This window comes from Mixophyes fleayi, chromosome 9 (genome assembly GCF_038048845.1).
Source record: "Mixophyes fleayi isolate aMixFle1 chromosome 9, aMixFle1.hap1, whole genome shotgun sequence".
Lineage (NCBI taxonomy): Eukaryota > Metazoa > Chordata > Amphibia > Anura > Limnodynastidae > Mixophyes > Mixophyes fleayi.
In genome coordinates, this window is record NC_134410.1 from 132,275,319 (window position 1) to 132,288,834 (window position 13,516).

Genomic DNA, 13,516 nt, shown 5'->3' on the forward strand with positions numbered 1-13,516 from the left:
GTGTGTGACTGCTGCCCCTCTGTGTGTGACTGCTGCCCCTCTGTGTGTGTGACTGCTGCCCCTCTGTGTGTGACTGCTGCCCCTCTGTGTGTGACTGCTGCCCCTCTGTGTGTGACTGCTGCCCCTCTGTGTGTGACTGCTGCCCCTCTGTGTGTGACTGCTGCCCCTCTGTGTGGGACTGCTGCCCCTCTGTGTGTGACTGCTGCCCTGTGTGTGTGACTGCTGCCCTGTGTATGTGACTGCTGCCCTGTGTGTGTGACTGCTGCCCTGTGTGTGTGACTGCTGCCCCTCTGTGTGTGACTGCTGCCCCTCTGTGTGTGACTGCTGCCCCTCTGTGTGTGACTGCTGCCCCTCTGTGTGTGACTGCTGCCCCTCTGTGTGTGACTGCTGCCCCTCGTGTGTGACTGCTGCCCCGTGTGTGTGACTGCTGCCCCGTGTGTGTGACTGCTGCCCCGTGTGTGTGACTGCTGCCCCGTGTGTGTGACTGCTGCCCTGTGTGTGACTGCTGCCCCTCTGTGTGTGACTGCTGCCCCTCTGTGTGTGACTGCTGCCCCTCTGTGTGTGACTGCTGCCCCTCTGTGTGTGACTGCTGCCCCTCTGTGTGTGACTGCTGCCCCTCTGTGTGTGACTGCTGCCCCTCTGTGTGTGACTGCTGCCCCTCTGTGTGTGACTGCTGCCCCTCTGTGTGTGACTGCTGCCCTGTGTGTGACTGCTGCCCTGTGTGTGACTGCTGCCCCTCTGTGTGTGACTGCTGCCCCTCTGTGTGTGACTGCTGCCCCTCTGTGTGTGACTGCTGCCCCTCTGTGTGTGACTGCTGCCCCTCTGTGTGTGACTGCTGCCCCTCTGTGTGTGACTGCTGCCCCTCTGTGTGTGACTGCTGCCCCTCTGTGTGTGACTGCTGCCCCTCTGTGTGTGACTGCTGCCCCTCTGTGTGTGACTGCTGCCCCTCTGTGTGTGACTGCTGCCCCTCTGTGTGTGACTGCTGCCCCTCTGTGTGTGACTGCTGCCCTGTGTGTGACTGCTGCCCTGTGTGTGTGACTGCTGCCCCTCTGTGTGTGACTGCTGCCCCTCTGTGTGTGACTGCTGCCCCTCTGTGTGTGACTGCTGCCCCTCTGTGTGTGTGACTGCTGCCCCTCTGTGTGTGACTGCTGCCCCTCTGTGTGTGACTGCTGCCCCTCTGTGTGTGACTGCTGCCCCTCTGTGTGTGACTGCTGCCCCTCTGTGTGTGACTGCTGCCCCTCTGTGTGTGACTGCTGCCCCTCTGTGTGTGACTGCTGCCCCTCTGTGTGTGACTGCTGCCCCTCTGTGTGTGACTGCTGCCCCTCTGTGTGTGACTGCTGCCCCTCTGTGTGTGACTGCTGCCCCTCTGTGTGTGACTGCTGCCCCTCTGTGTGTGACTGCTGCCCCTCTGTGTGTGACTGCTGCCCCTCTGTGTGTGACTGCTGCCCCTCTGTGTGTGTGACTGCTGCCCCTCTGTGTGTGTGACTGCTGCCCCTCTGTGTGTGACTGCTGCCCCTCTGTGTGTGACTGCTGCCCCTCTGTGTGTGACTGCTGCCCCTCTGTGTGTGACTGCTGCCCCTCTGTGTGTGACTGCCGCCCCTCTGTGTGTGACTGCTGCCCCTCTGTGTGTGACTGCTGCCCTGTGTGTGACTGCTGCCCCTCTGTGTGTGACTGCTGCCCCTGTGTGTGTGACTGCTGCCCCTCTGTGTGTGTGACTGCTGCCCCTCTGTGTGTGTGTGACTGCTGCCCCTCTGTGTGTGTGTGACTGCTGCCCCTCTGTGTGTGTGACTGCTGCCCCTCTGTGTGTGTGACTGCTGCCCCTCTGTGTGTGTGACTGCTGCCCCTCTGTGTGTGTGACTGCTGCCCCTCTGTGTGTGTGACTGCTGCCCCTCTGTGTGTGTGACTGCTGCCCCTCTGTGTGTGACTGCTGCCCCTCTGTGTGTGACTGCTGCCCCTCTGTGTGTGACTGCTGCCCCTCTGTGTGTGTGACTGCTGCCCTGTGTGACTGCTGCCCTGTGTGTGACTGCTGCCCTGTGTGACTGCTGCCCTGTGTGACTGCTGCCCTGTGTGACTGCTGCCCTGTGTGACTGCTGCCCTGTGTGACTGCTGCCCTGTGTGACTGCTGCCCTGTGTGACTGCTGCCCTGTGTGTGACTGCTGCCCCTCTGTGTGTGACTGCTGCCCCTCTGTGTGTGACTGCTGCCCCTCTGTGTGTGACTGCTGCCCCTCTGTGTGTGTGACTGCTGCCCCTCTGTGTGTGTGACTGCTGCCCCTCTGTGTGTGTGACTGCTGCCCCTCTGTGTGTGTGACTGCTGCCCCTCTGTGTGTGACTGCTGCCCCTCTGTGTGTGACTGCTGCCCCTCTGTGTGTGACTGCTGCCCCTCTGTGTGTGTGACTGCTGCCCCTCTGTGTGTGTGACTGCTGCCCCTCTGTGTGTGTGACTGCTGCCCCTCTGTGTGTGAGACTGCTGCCCCTCTGTGTGTGACTGCTGCCCCGTGTGTGTGAGACTGCTGCCCCTCTGTGTGTGTGACTGCTGCCCCTCTGTGTGTGAGACTGCTGCCCCGTGTGTGTGACTGCTGCCCCGTGTGTGTGACTGCTGCCCCGTGTGTGTGACTGCTGCCCCGTGTGTGTGACTGCTGCCCCTCTGTGTGTGACTGCTGCCCCGTGTGTGTGACTGCTGCCCCTCTGTGTGTGAGACTGCTGCCCCTCTGTGTGTGAGACTGCTGCCCCTCTGTGTGTGAGACTGCTGCCCCTCTGTGTGTGAGACTGCTGCCCCTCTGTGTGTGAGACTGCTGCCCCTCTGTGTGTGAGACTGCTGCCCCTCTGTGTGTGAGGCTGCTGCCCCTCTGTGTGTGAGACTGCTTCCCCGTGTGTGAGACTGCTTCCCCGTGTGTGAGACTGCTGCCGCCCTCTGTGTGTGAGACTGCTGCCGCCCTCTGTGTGTGAGACTGCTGCCGCCCTCTGTGTGTGAGACTGCTGCCGCCCTCTGTGTGTGAGACTGCTGCCGCCCTCTGTGTGTGAGACTGCTGCCGCCCTCTGTGTGTGAGACTGCTGCCGCCCTCTGTGTGAGACTGCTGCCGCCCTCTGTGTGAGACTGCTGCCGCCCTCTGTGTGAGACTGCTGCCGCCCTCTGTGTGTGAGACTGCTGCCGCCCTCTGTGTGTGAGACTGCTGCCGCCCTCTGTGTGTGAGACTGCTGCCGCCCTCTGTGTGTGAGACTGCTGCCGCCCTCTGTGTGTGAGACTGCTGCCGCCCTCTGTGTGTGAGACTGCTGCCGCCCTGTGTGTGAGACTGCTGCCGCCCTCTGTGTGAGACTGCTGCCGCCCTCTGTGTGAGACTGCTGCCGCCCTCTGTGTGAGACTGCTGCCGCCCTCTGTGTGAGACTGCTGCCGCCCTCTGTGTGAGACTGCTGCCGCCCTGTGTGTGAGACTGCTGCCGCCCTCTGTGTGTGAGACTGCTGCCGCCCTCTGTGTGAGACTGCTGCCGCCCTCTGTGTGAGACTGCTGCCGCCCTCTGTGTGAGACTGCTGCCGCCCTCTGTGTGAGACTGCTGCCGCCCTCTGTGTGAGACTGCTGCCGCCCTCTGTGTGAGACTGCTGCCGCCCTCTGTGTGAGACTGCTGCCGCCCTCTGTGTGAGACTGCTGCCGCCCTCTGTGTGAGACTGCTGCCGCCCTCTGTGTGAGACTGCTGCCGCCCTCTGTGTGAGACTGCTGCCGCCCTCTGTGTGAGACTGCTGCCGCCCTCTGTGTGAGACTGCTGCCGCCCTCTGTGTGAGACTGCTGCCGCCCTGTGTGTGAGACTGCTGCCGCCCTCTGTGTGAGACTGCTGCCGCCCTGTGTGTGAGACTGCTGCCGCCCTCTGTGTGAGACTGCTGCCGCCCTGTGTGTGAGACTGCTGCCGCCCTGTGTGTGAGACTGCTGCCGCCCTGTGTGTGAGACTGCTGCCGCCCTGTGTGTGAGACTGCTGCCGCCCTGTGTGTGAGACTGCTGCCGCCCTGTGTGTGAGACTGCTGCCGCCCTCTGTGTGAGACTGCTGCCGCCCTCTGTGTGTGACTGCTGCCCCTCTGTGTGTGACTGCTGCCCCTCTGTGTGTGACTGCTGCTGCCCTCTGTGTGTGACTGCTGCTGCCCTCTGTGTGAGACTGCTGCCCGGACCCTGCAGCACTTGTGCTTTTATCTTAACCAAAAGTAGTTTCTTTTCATGTATGTAGTTTATTAGAAGCAAAAATGCTTCATAACCTACACAGAATCTGTATATATAATGTTACTGCAAAAACATTTTAAAATAAAATGTTTAAGAAAGAAAAATGCATTTACATTGATACTGTAGTTGTATGGGTGTGTTCTTAGCATTCACCTATAGAGGGCAGCACAGCACCCAGAGCTCTCTACTGCTTTGTAGTTAGAACTCCTAACACTCATGTATATTGTTGGGTTTCTATATTGGAGTGAGAAGGACAGGGGTTCTGGTCTTATGGGGCTGGTATTGAATACAAGTAGGCTTATGTGTGTTCTGTATTGAAGTTTATAAACTCTGTGTACGTTATCTGAGCAGTAGTTGGTTTAGGTTTGATAGTACATTAGAGACTATGTTAAATATGTGCCCCACTGCAAAATCTGTCCAGTTGGGCATCCCTTCTGTTCCCACCACCTTGTTTGGTCGCATTTTTATTTATTTTCTAACTCTCGCAGCTAAAGCAGCATTACCACATAAAAGCAGTCGGCCCCAGATTCCCATCTCCAATGCAACAAAGCGGAGTTTCATGGCCAGTCCAGCGAGCACATCGGAGTCCCCATCGGCGGCTCAGAACGTGACTGACGCCAGCAGCAGAAGTTACCTGCAGCCTGAGGAAGCGGAGAAGTCAGTGCTCCTCTCTTATATGTGATCATGGGGATAGTCCTCTTATTCTTGTTCCAGCTTTGTAATGAATTGCAAAATAAATCTGCTTTAGATTAATGATCACCCCAATGTGTCTGTGTACTCTGCTCTACGCTAGGCCCAAGATTAACCTGTTTTATTAATCACTGTTTAGCGGGAAAGGAAGCGCAGCCGTTGGTCCGTCCCATCCACTGCTGCCCCTGAGACAAAGACAACAGAAGGTGGTTCAGTCTGATGACGTTCCTAGTAAGTATGTGCTTAGTCATCTTATATAGGAACTCCTCATTTGTAGTAAGTATTGTCCTGTGTGGTGAGACCCCTGGGCCCAACTTCATGTGCTCTGTGCGTGACCTTCTCAATGTCTCCTATTTGTATGGGGTAATCCGATGAATTACATACATGAATACTGTCTGGTTTGTTTGTAACATGCTCAAACTCCCTCCTCATGTAATTAGGATTGTTTCTTTGCATATCTCTTTAATCAACTGTTGATGGATTACTAATATGATAATACATGCAGCCTGGCCTCTGTTCCTGGCTCAGCAGTTCTAACTATGTGATAACGTTCATTTTTAGACCCTAGAGATCGTTCTAATTCCTTGACGAAGTCTGATGTCTCTCCTCGATCGTCTGTCATGGCCTGGGCAGAGAAAAGGCCGAGGTCAGTACCTCCTATGTCCAGCCGTTAGATCTTCTATTAAGCTATTATTTTACACAGTTGAGGGTTTAGTCAACATAGTCTAATTCTGTCATAGTAGAAGTGTAATGCACTTTTATGAAGTAAATACAAAAATATCACAGTGATTTATTGGTTATACTTCCAGTAGTTGATTGGGCACCTGATTTGCAAATGAGTAATGATTATCTGTTTATGAAGCTAATATAAGTTTGTTTTTGTGGTTCTATGTCCAGAATCTTTTAACGTCCTATGCGATAATCTGCTCAATAACTCAGGACTCTGGTCATTGAGGTAGGGACGTAGTCAGATCACAAGAAATGTAGGGTAACAGAACAGACAAAACCCTTATGTTTACCTGTAGTGACCACCTAAGACTAGCATGTAAGCTTATCTGTATTAGGAGCAATTCAGCAACTTTGTTAGGTTATTGTGTCTTGTTTCTTATTTTTGTTTAATAAGGATTTTTGTTGATATTGGAGATATTTTGTTGCAGAAACTGAGTGAATATATTAGAATATGTCTGTCTTCCAGTACATAGCCTATTGCAGAACTGTTTGTTTCCATGTTGTCAATCACTTGTTCTTCATTTCCTTGCAGACCACTTTCTCAGCCGCCGTTTGCCCTCCACTGCGCAGATGATGTAGATGCAGCGTCCGGTGATAGCATCAGCCTTGCTCGATCAATCAGTAAGGACAGCCTAGCTTCAAACATCATAAATGCAACTCCGAAACACCACCTACCTACGTCATCTGCCCCTGTGGGGTCACGGAACCTGATAGAAAATGTAGATATGGAAGATGATGAGGAAGAGCTTGTTGCATTTATTAGATCAAATGAAACGTCAAGTCAAGGAGACCTGGAGTTACAGAGCATCTCCTCCCGGGCCTCCAGTCAACAAGTGACCGCAAGGTCCCCAAGAAGGCCGCCAGAGGGAGATCCGGGGAGCAAACCAGAAAGTTTCTACTTGGAGCCTCTAATGCCAGCGGTACTTAGACCGGCAAAAGAAAAGCAAACTGTTCACAAGAGAGAAGAGTATGGAGACGGCAAACAGAGAGGATTTCTTTCTAGGCGTCAAAATGAGGGGACTCAGTCGTTTCCTAGGAAGAAAGTCACCACTAATCATACTGCACATGATTTGAACAGAACTTTCACCCCTGTTTCTAGTTCAGAGTTTCCTGCCACAGATTGTCTTAGGATAGATCCTGTCCAGCTCTCTATGGAAACTGGCAGCAGCACGTTTAGGCCCCTGGCGAGCAGCAGCGTTGATCCATCTGAGCAGACCTGTGGCGGCTTTTTTCTTCATGATTCTAAAGTGGACAGTGATGAAGAGAAGTCGGCACATCCTATAGAAGACAAACTACCTGATCCAGAAAACACGTGGACAGTATTACGGCCGGATTCAGACTCTGATAATCTGGATCTGGAAGAGTGCGATCAGGATCACTTACCTTCCCGACCTTTATGTAAATACGTAGGTGAGGAGGAGTCTGCCAAGTTGCAGGAAGACATGAAAGTGAAGGAACACGATGACAAAGATGACGGCAGCGGACGCTCCAGTCCGTGTCTGAGCACTATCTCCCAGGTTAGCAGCGTCTCTATGGCCAGTGGGAATGTACGAATGACGAGCTTTGCGGAGAGAAAGTTTCAGAGACTGAATAGTTACGAAACCAAATCTAGTACGAGCAGTTCACAGAAGACCACTCCGGATGGCTCTGAGTGCTGTCTTCCTCCATTAACCACCTGGAAGCAACGGCGAGAACAGAGTCCTGGGGGGCAAAACAAAGACCACACTAACGTCCTGGCTTCTGAACTTGTGCAGCTCCACATGCAGCTTGAGGAGAAACGGAGGGCTATCGAGGCTCAGAAGAAGAAGATGGAGTCCTTGTCTGCACGCCAGCGCTTAAAACTGGGGAAAGAGGCTTTTTTGCATGTTGTGAAGAAAGGTAAACATGAAGGTAGTCCTCATCCACTGAAGCCAGATTATTGCCCCAAGGACTACACTAAGCAGAACACAGATGAGTGTGATCCTGTGACCATCAGCTTTAAGGCAGAACAATACCTTGAGAAAACAGACTTGACGAGCGAGGTTTCCAAAGAACCGAAATTTCAAGACTTTTTTGATCAAAAGCCAAAAGAGCTGGAGCTAGAAGAGGGCGGCGTGTGCAGCGTCATCGCAGATGCTAGTCCTGAGGACGTCGACTCTGAGATAGACGCCAGCGAATGTGACCTCTCCATCGAAAAATTAAATGAAACAATCAGCACTCTCCAGCAGGCTATACTGAAAATATCCCAACAGCAAGAGTTGCTAATGAAGGCTCCAGCCTCCGTGGTACCAGCCCTTAAAAATAATACCCAAGACCATAAGCTTAAACCTCCCGTTCAGTTTGTGGAACCTTTGTCCCCAACCAGTGTTGCCACAGGACCTCGTAAAACTCAGCGATTTGGACAGGGGCGAAACTCTCGATCATCACGGACATTTGACCATAAAACCGCTAAAGAAAAAACTTCTCGTATAATAACTCCCGCCCAAAGTATAGAAACTTTACCCCATTTAAAAAGCGTTCATACTTTAAAATCGCCCTGTGTCCCCGCTGATGAGATTGTTCCAGACAACGGTGCAGAACAAGCCGACAGTCTCGGTCAGGATAAATCTGGCGGTAGTTTCCGACTGCACGATGAGAACAACCAGAGGACGTTTGTTCTGGCCACCTCTAAAGATGAAAACATTATTTCCGAACAGATGCATAGAGATTCCTTGAACAGTTTGCGCGCTGCCGGCGTGGGATCCTCCGAGACTTCTGGGAAAGAAAATGTCCCAGTGGACGAGCAGCTTAAGAGTAAAATTAGTCTTATCGAAGTGGATCTTTCTGAACTTAAAGATCCTGATGAAGGAATTGAACATGAAGAAAAATCTGCAGATATTATTGGTGAAGACCAGAAATCCGGCCTTGGGTTTTTCTTCAAGGTAAGTAGCTCTTAATAATTACCTGACGCAGCGTCTTATTGCCAGTGATGTCGCTGGTTCCTGGTGGGTTGAGACAAAATTTGTAATTATTTTTTTGGACTGACATGGTATCTGCTTAAGATGCTTCTTTCTAAAAGATTCTCCTCTCTCTCCGGGACTGCAGAGGATGAGAACATCTTTCTAACTAAAGTTGCCCATACATACCAGCAGCCAGTCTGGCCCTACACGCGTGTGCTCAAACAGCTGTTATTCCCTCATCGGTGAACATGTCTGTATACCCCACAGTCACATCACACTTATTGTTCCACCAGCTTTTCTGGCAGTCGCGGGCAGATGTTGATTAAGATTAACATTCGTTGGGCACAAAACATTGGTGCCAGATTGGCTGCCTGAATCGCTGTGTATGGGCAGCTTAAAGGACCAGTAAACATACCTTTGTATTACTTTTATTTGTCTTCCTCGCATCTCTAGCAGACATTGGAGCAGATACTCAGAAACTAACCCCAGTTCACCGGGAGGCGAGGAGGAAGTCAGGCATCAGTAGGAGGCTTAGAGCTCAACTGCTGAAGTACTGCTAAAACCAGCCCATGTCGCTGCCCCTCAGGCTGGGTCACTGGCTCTATAGTTACCTTGGGTCACATTATACCCTGTGAAAAGCATGAAGACAATGCTGGGAGAATGTAGCGGAGCGATGTCCTGTAATTACACACATTAATAAGCTAGAACGCCTCAGTTTCTTTCATTATAATCTCATCATTTATGTAATTATGGGGAAATGCTGAGATGTGAAATGTTGCTTCATATCCATGTACAAGTAGTACTGGGCCAATATAAACGTGGACAGCAACCTGTGGGAGCGTTAATGTACATTTATAAACTCTTGTTTATTAGATACGCGCTCTCGTGTTTAGATTAAGTGATATCTGTAGTGTCCGTTCTGATCAAAGTGCAACAATTATCTAATTGTTCCCCACTGTCTGGTTCTTGCCTCCAGGATGAGCAGAAAGCTGAGGATGAGCTGGCGAAGAAACGCGCCGCCTTTCTGCTGAAGCAGCAGAAGAAAGCAGAGGAAGCGCGACTCAGGAAACAGCAGCTGGAAGCCGATGTGGAAATGAAGAGAGATGAAGCTCGGTAAATACTGCACCAATAATATAATATGCTTAGCGCACGCTCTGCTTTCATAATTATATAAAGTATCCACTTCAAAGAAGAAAGTATCCTGGTTAGATGTTCATTACCTCCGTGTTGGCGTAAGATGCCAGTGGTTAGGGGGCGCCTAAAACACTAAATGACTGACATCATAACACTCATGTTTTAAAGCCCTGTGTAATGTTCACTAAGTACCTTGCAGTAACTTTCTGGCTTGTATCTGTGTTTCCAGGAAGGCCTGTTTATCAGTCTGGCAGAGTTAGTTCCTATTACTAGTGGTTACTGTTGTAGCCAGTGCAGCACCAAGAAGCCGCTGTTCTGGCTGATATACAGGCCCAAGTTCTGCATGATTACAGCAATATTCTCCTTTGTAGCCGCAAAGCCGAGGAGGATCGGATACGGAAGGACGAAGAGAAGGCCAGAAGAGAACTTATTAAACAGGAATATCTCAGAAGGAAGCAACAGGAGATCTTAGAAGAGCAAGGAGTAGGAAGACCCAAGCCCAAACCCAAGGCCAAACCCAAAAAATCTCGGCCAAAATCTGTCCATCGCGAGGAATCGTACAGTGACTCCGGGACTAAATATTCCTCCACTCGTAAGTTCTCTGCTGTGCTCCCGATATCCAATCTTTTACATATATTGTATACTTGTATGTATTATTTGTAGTGTTTAATGGTGATTTTTTGTTTTATATTCTATTAATATTGGCAAGTTGATCTCTATTTTTGCCAATATTTTTTTGGGGATTATTATTTTTTGATATTCTTATGACGCCTGCTCCTCCGTTGTGTCCTATGTATAAACCACTGGGGAGTGATTAGTATCAGCGCTGTGATATCGTATACTGACCCGTCTATTCCCCGCAGCTGATAACTTAAGCAGTGCGCAGTCTGGGTCAAGTCTGTCTCTGGCTTCTGGTGCAACTACGGAGGCTGAGAGCGTCCATTCTGGAGGAACACCTTCCCACAGGTACATCCCTCTGCTCTTCTCTGCTCACCTGTCTCTGTGCTGTCTATAAACTAACATGTTGTGTCCTCCTCCCGCTGTGACAGGGCGAACTCGGTGGAAACGTTATCTGTAGCGAGCAGACACCAGAGCAGAAACACAGAGCGAGATTGGGAGAACGCATCCACTGCGTCATCTATCGCGTCAGTGGCGGAGTATTCAGGTGGGTTCTCCTCCATACCCCGTAGCAATCACATCAGTGAGTAAGAGCATTAATGTGATATAACGGAAACCTTTAGTATTTGTTACCGATATCATGATTACTGCAGCTAATAACAGATTCTAGACTTCTGTGATAAGATTCATGACAGCTGGAATAATATTTGAATGGAGATCAGAAATCAAAACATACTTCAGACACTTCATAAACAGTGTAGCAATAAAATCTATTTAATATTCTAAAAATGCCTTAATTTCGTAAATGTCATTGAACCCTGCTGGGATCATGTTGTTGATGATATAAGTCTAGTAGATCTCCCTGTCTTTAATATCAGCTTCCCCTCTGGGATCCAAGCTAACCCTTTCATTGCCAAGTGGGGTAAGGTGTTTGCGGTCACTGCCCTGTGTTCAGTAAAGTCTCTGTCTTTATATTGTTGGTCATAATCTCTCCCAGTAAAGTATAATTACAATCTAGGGGTCCGGTTATTTTAACGGGTTTATTATTTTGTTAACACGAAGCATAAAACTGTACAATAAACACACGGTAACATGATCCATCCAGCCTGTCAGGTCTGTTAGATTTATTTCCCCATTGGGGCTGTAGTTACTTTTGAATGTTTTACCATTTTGTAAATTAAAAGTTGGTTTAACCTTAAGCTTGGTTTGGCGTGTGGGATTCACCGTACAATTGTTCCTGATTGTTTCTATTTGTAAATAGTCCTTTTTACATTTAGAAACTCATTATTGTCAGTTTTCTGATCAGTAACAATTTCCAGTGTTACTTCATTAAGAGATTCTCGGTCATATCCTCGTTCTATAAACCTTGTGCTGGGTGATCACAAGTGTTTGCAGTTCTGTTTCCTTCTCATAGAACTCCCGTTTATCAGATATCCCTGGACATATAAGAGTCTGCTCCTTCCTGCATTACTACACCGGTCTGAAAATAGATTTCTTATTAGAAATCTATTTTCGAAGTTATAAATATTATTCAAGTAGGAAATAAAAGAATCCCAGAGTCTCCTTTCCAAATAAATATCCTTATATGTGAGTAAACATATAAAAAATCATATTGGTAGGTTAATTGGCTGCCAACAAAAGTGACCCTAGTCTGTGTGTGTGTCTGTCTGTGTTTGTCAGTATGTCTCTCTCTCTCAGTCCATGTGTGTATATGTTAGTGAATTTAGACTGTAAGCTCCAATGGGGCAGGGACTGATGTGAGTGAGTTCTCTGTACAGCGCTGCGGAATTGGTGGCGCTATATAAATAAATGATGATGATGAAACGCTGGGTAAACCAAGGAGATGGTGAGCTGCACATTAATTCAGTATTTCTCTTTCATCCGGTCTGGGGGACACTGCTTACCATGGGTTGTGGAGGGAGCTTGGGGAGTTGACACCCTTAACTTTAGTACTGCCGACAGACCCCTCCCCTCTACAATCCCCCTGCCCCCTCTTGTTCAGTTTTTTTTAGGTGCCCATGATTTGGGCAGTGTTTTTAAGTACTGTTAGTAATTTTATTTCTATTCTTTATTTTATTCCTTTTTTTTTTAGGTGGCAGAGCTGGAGTGTGTTCTACTATAGAGAACACACTCACAGCACGGCAGCGCAGGCACTGCTCTGTCAGATGGGAGCCAGCGGCTCTCACTGACAGGAGAGTGGGTGCCTGAATTGGGGGTGACAAGCGGTCTCACGGACCGCTGTCACCCCTGGAAGCCTCCCTGACAACTGGCGCTGCCACTGCAGGCATAGAGCGCCGGTTATCGGATATTACATTGGCGGCGGCCATTTTAAAAAACGGAGGAGAGGTGAAGGGGGCTATACCTGGATCCCCCCTCATTCATAGGAGGGGCCATCAGGTATTATCCGCTGCAGAGACCTCCGCTGGAGGTCTCCACTACTCTGCCATTTAATACATCTTTTTATTCTTTTTGGACAATATTGCTGCAGAGGCAGCATTACTGAAGGGGGGGAGCTAAGAAATAGAGCTCCCCCTCCTTCCAGAGAGAGAGATGGTCTGTCCCAGTCTTCTGGCGCCAAGGAGAAGCCCGGGAAGAGAGAACAGATCTCAGGGAGCAGGTACCAGGATACTGCTGTTGGACTTCTCCCCTGTTTGGCCTTTGGGCTAAGTATCTGATTTATTTAAACACATATTCTGTACTGCTGTGTACAAGGGGCTAATAGGGATTATGTTATAGTTCTCCTACTTGCTTAGGTTTTATTTTGTGTTTAAAATTTTACAAGTACAACTTTTATATGTAGATTAGTTGATTACTTGTAGTTTCACCTCTCTCTCCACACATTTATATCTCTCTTTCTCTACTCAGCTAAATGTAACAATTTTAGTCTGTGTGATTAGTGTGCCTTCCTTTATTAAGAAATGTCAGATAAGGGAAAGGGCCCTATTGCAAAATATTTTACATGTTCTAAATGTCATGTTAAATTACCTAATGGCCAGAAGGACTCGTTGGCGCTCTGCTCTGTCTGCGAAGCAGAGGTCCCACCTGCGCAAACCCAGCAAATGTCAGCCCCACCGACGGAGGAACCAGCCTGGGTGGCCTCCCTATCACAGTCGGTTTCCTCTTTAGCTCAGATGGTTTGCCAATCCAATCAGTTGTGGTCTAGTGTTGTAACCTCGGTGGCTAATAATCTTAGTACACAGCTGAGCCTCCCTACTGCCACAGGTTCT

The 13,516-nt window shown here is 49.6% G+C and overlaps 1 protein-coding gene across 2 annotated transcripts in view; it reads left to right on the forward strand.

Moving 5' to 3' along the window:
* Positions 1 to 13,516, forward strand: part of CAMSAP1 (calmodulin regulated spectrin associated protein 1) — a 43,298-nt gene that overhangs the window by 22,471 nt on the left and 7,311 nt on the right. For both annotated transcript variants that reach the window (XM_075185782.1, XM_075185783.1), the window contains 8 exons: positions 4,689 to 4,857; positions 5,030 to 5,121; positions 5,452 to 5,536; positions 6,152 to 8,519; positions 9,514 to 9,650; positions 10,043 to 10,263; positions 10,535 to 10,637; positions 10,721 to 10,836. In XM_075185782.1, the coding sequence (XP_075041883.1) occupies positions 4,689 to 4,857; positions 5,030 to 5,121; positions 5,452 to 5,536; positions 6,152 to 8,519; positions 9,514 to 9,650; positions 10,043 to 10,263; positions 10,535 to 10,637; positions 10,721 to 10,836 (3,291 nt within the window). The remainder of the gene's footprint in view (positions 1 to 4,688; positions 4,858 to 5,029; positions 5,122 to 5,451; positions 5,537 to 6,151; positions 8,520 to 9,513; positions 9,651 to 10,042; positions 10,264 to 10,534; positions 10,638 to 10,720; positions 10,837 to 13,516) is intronic.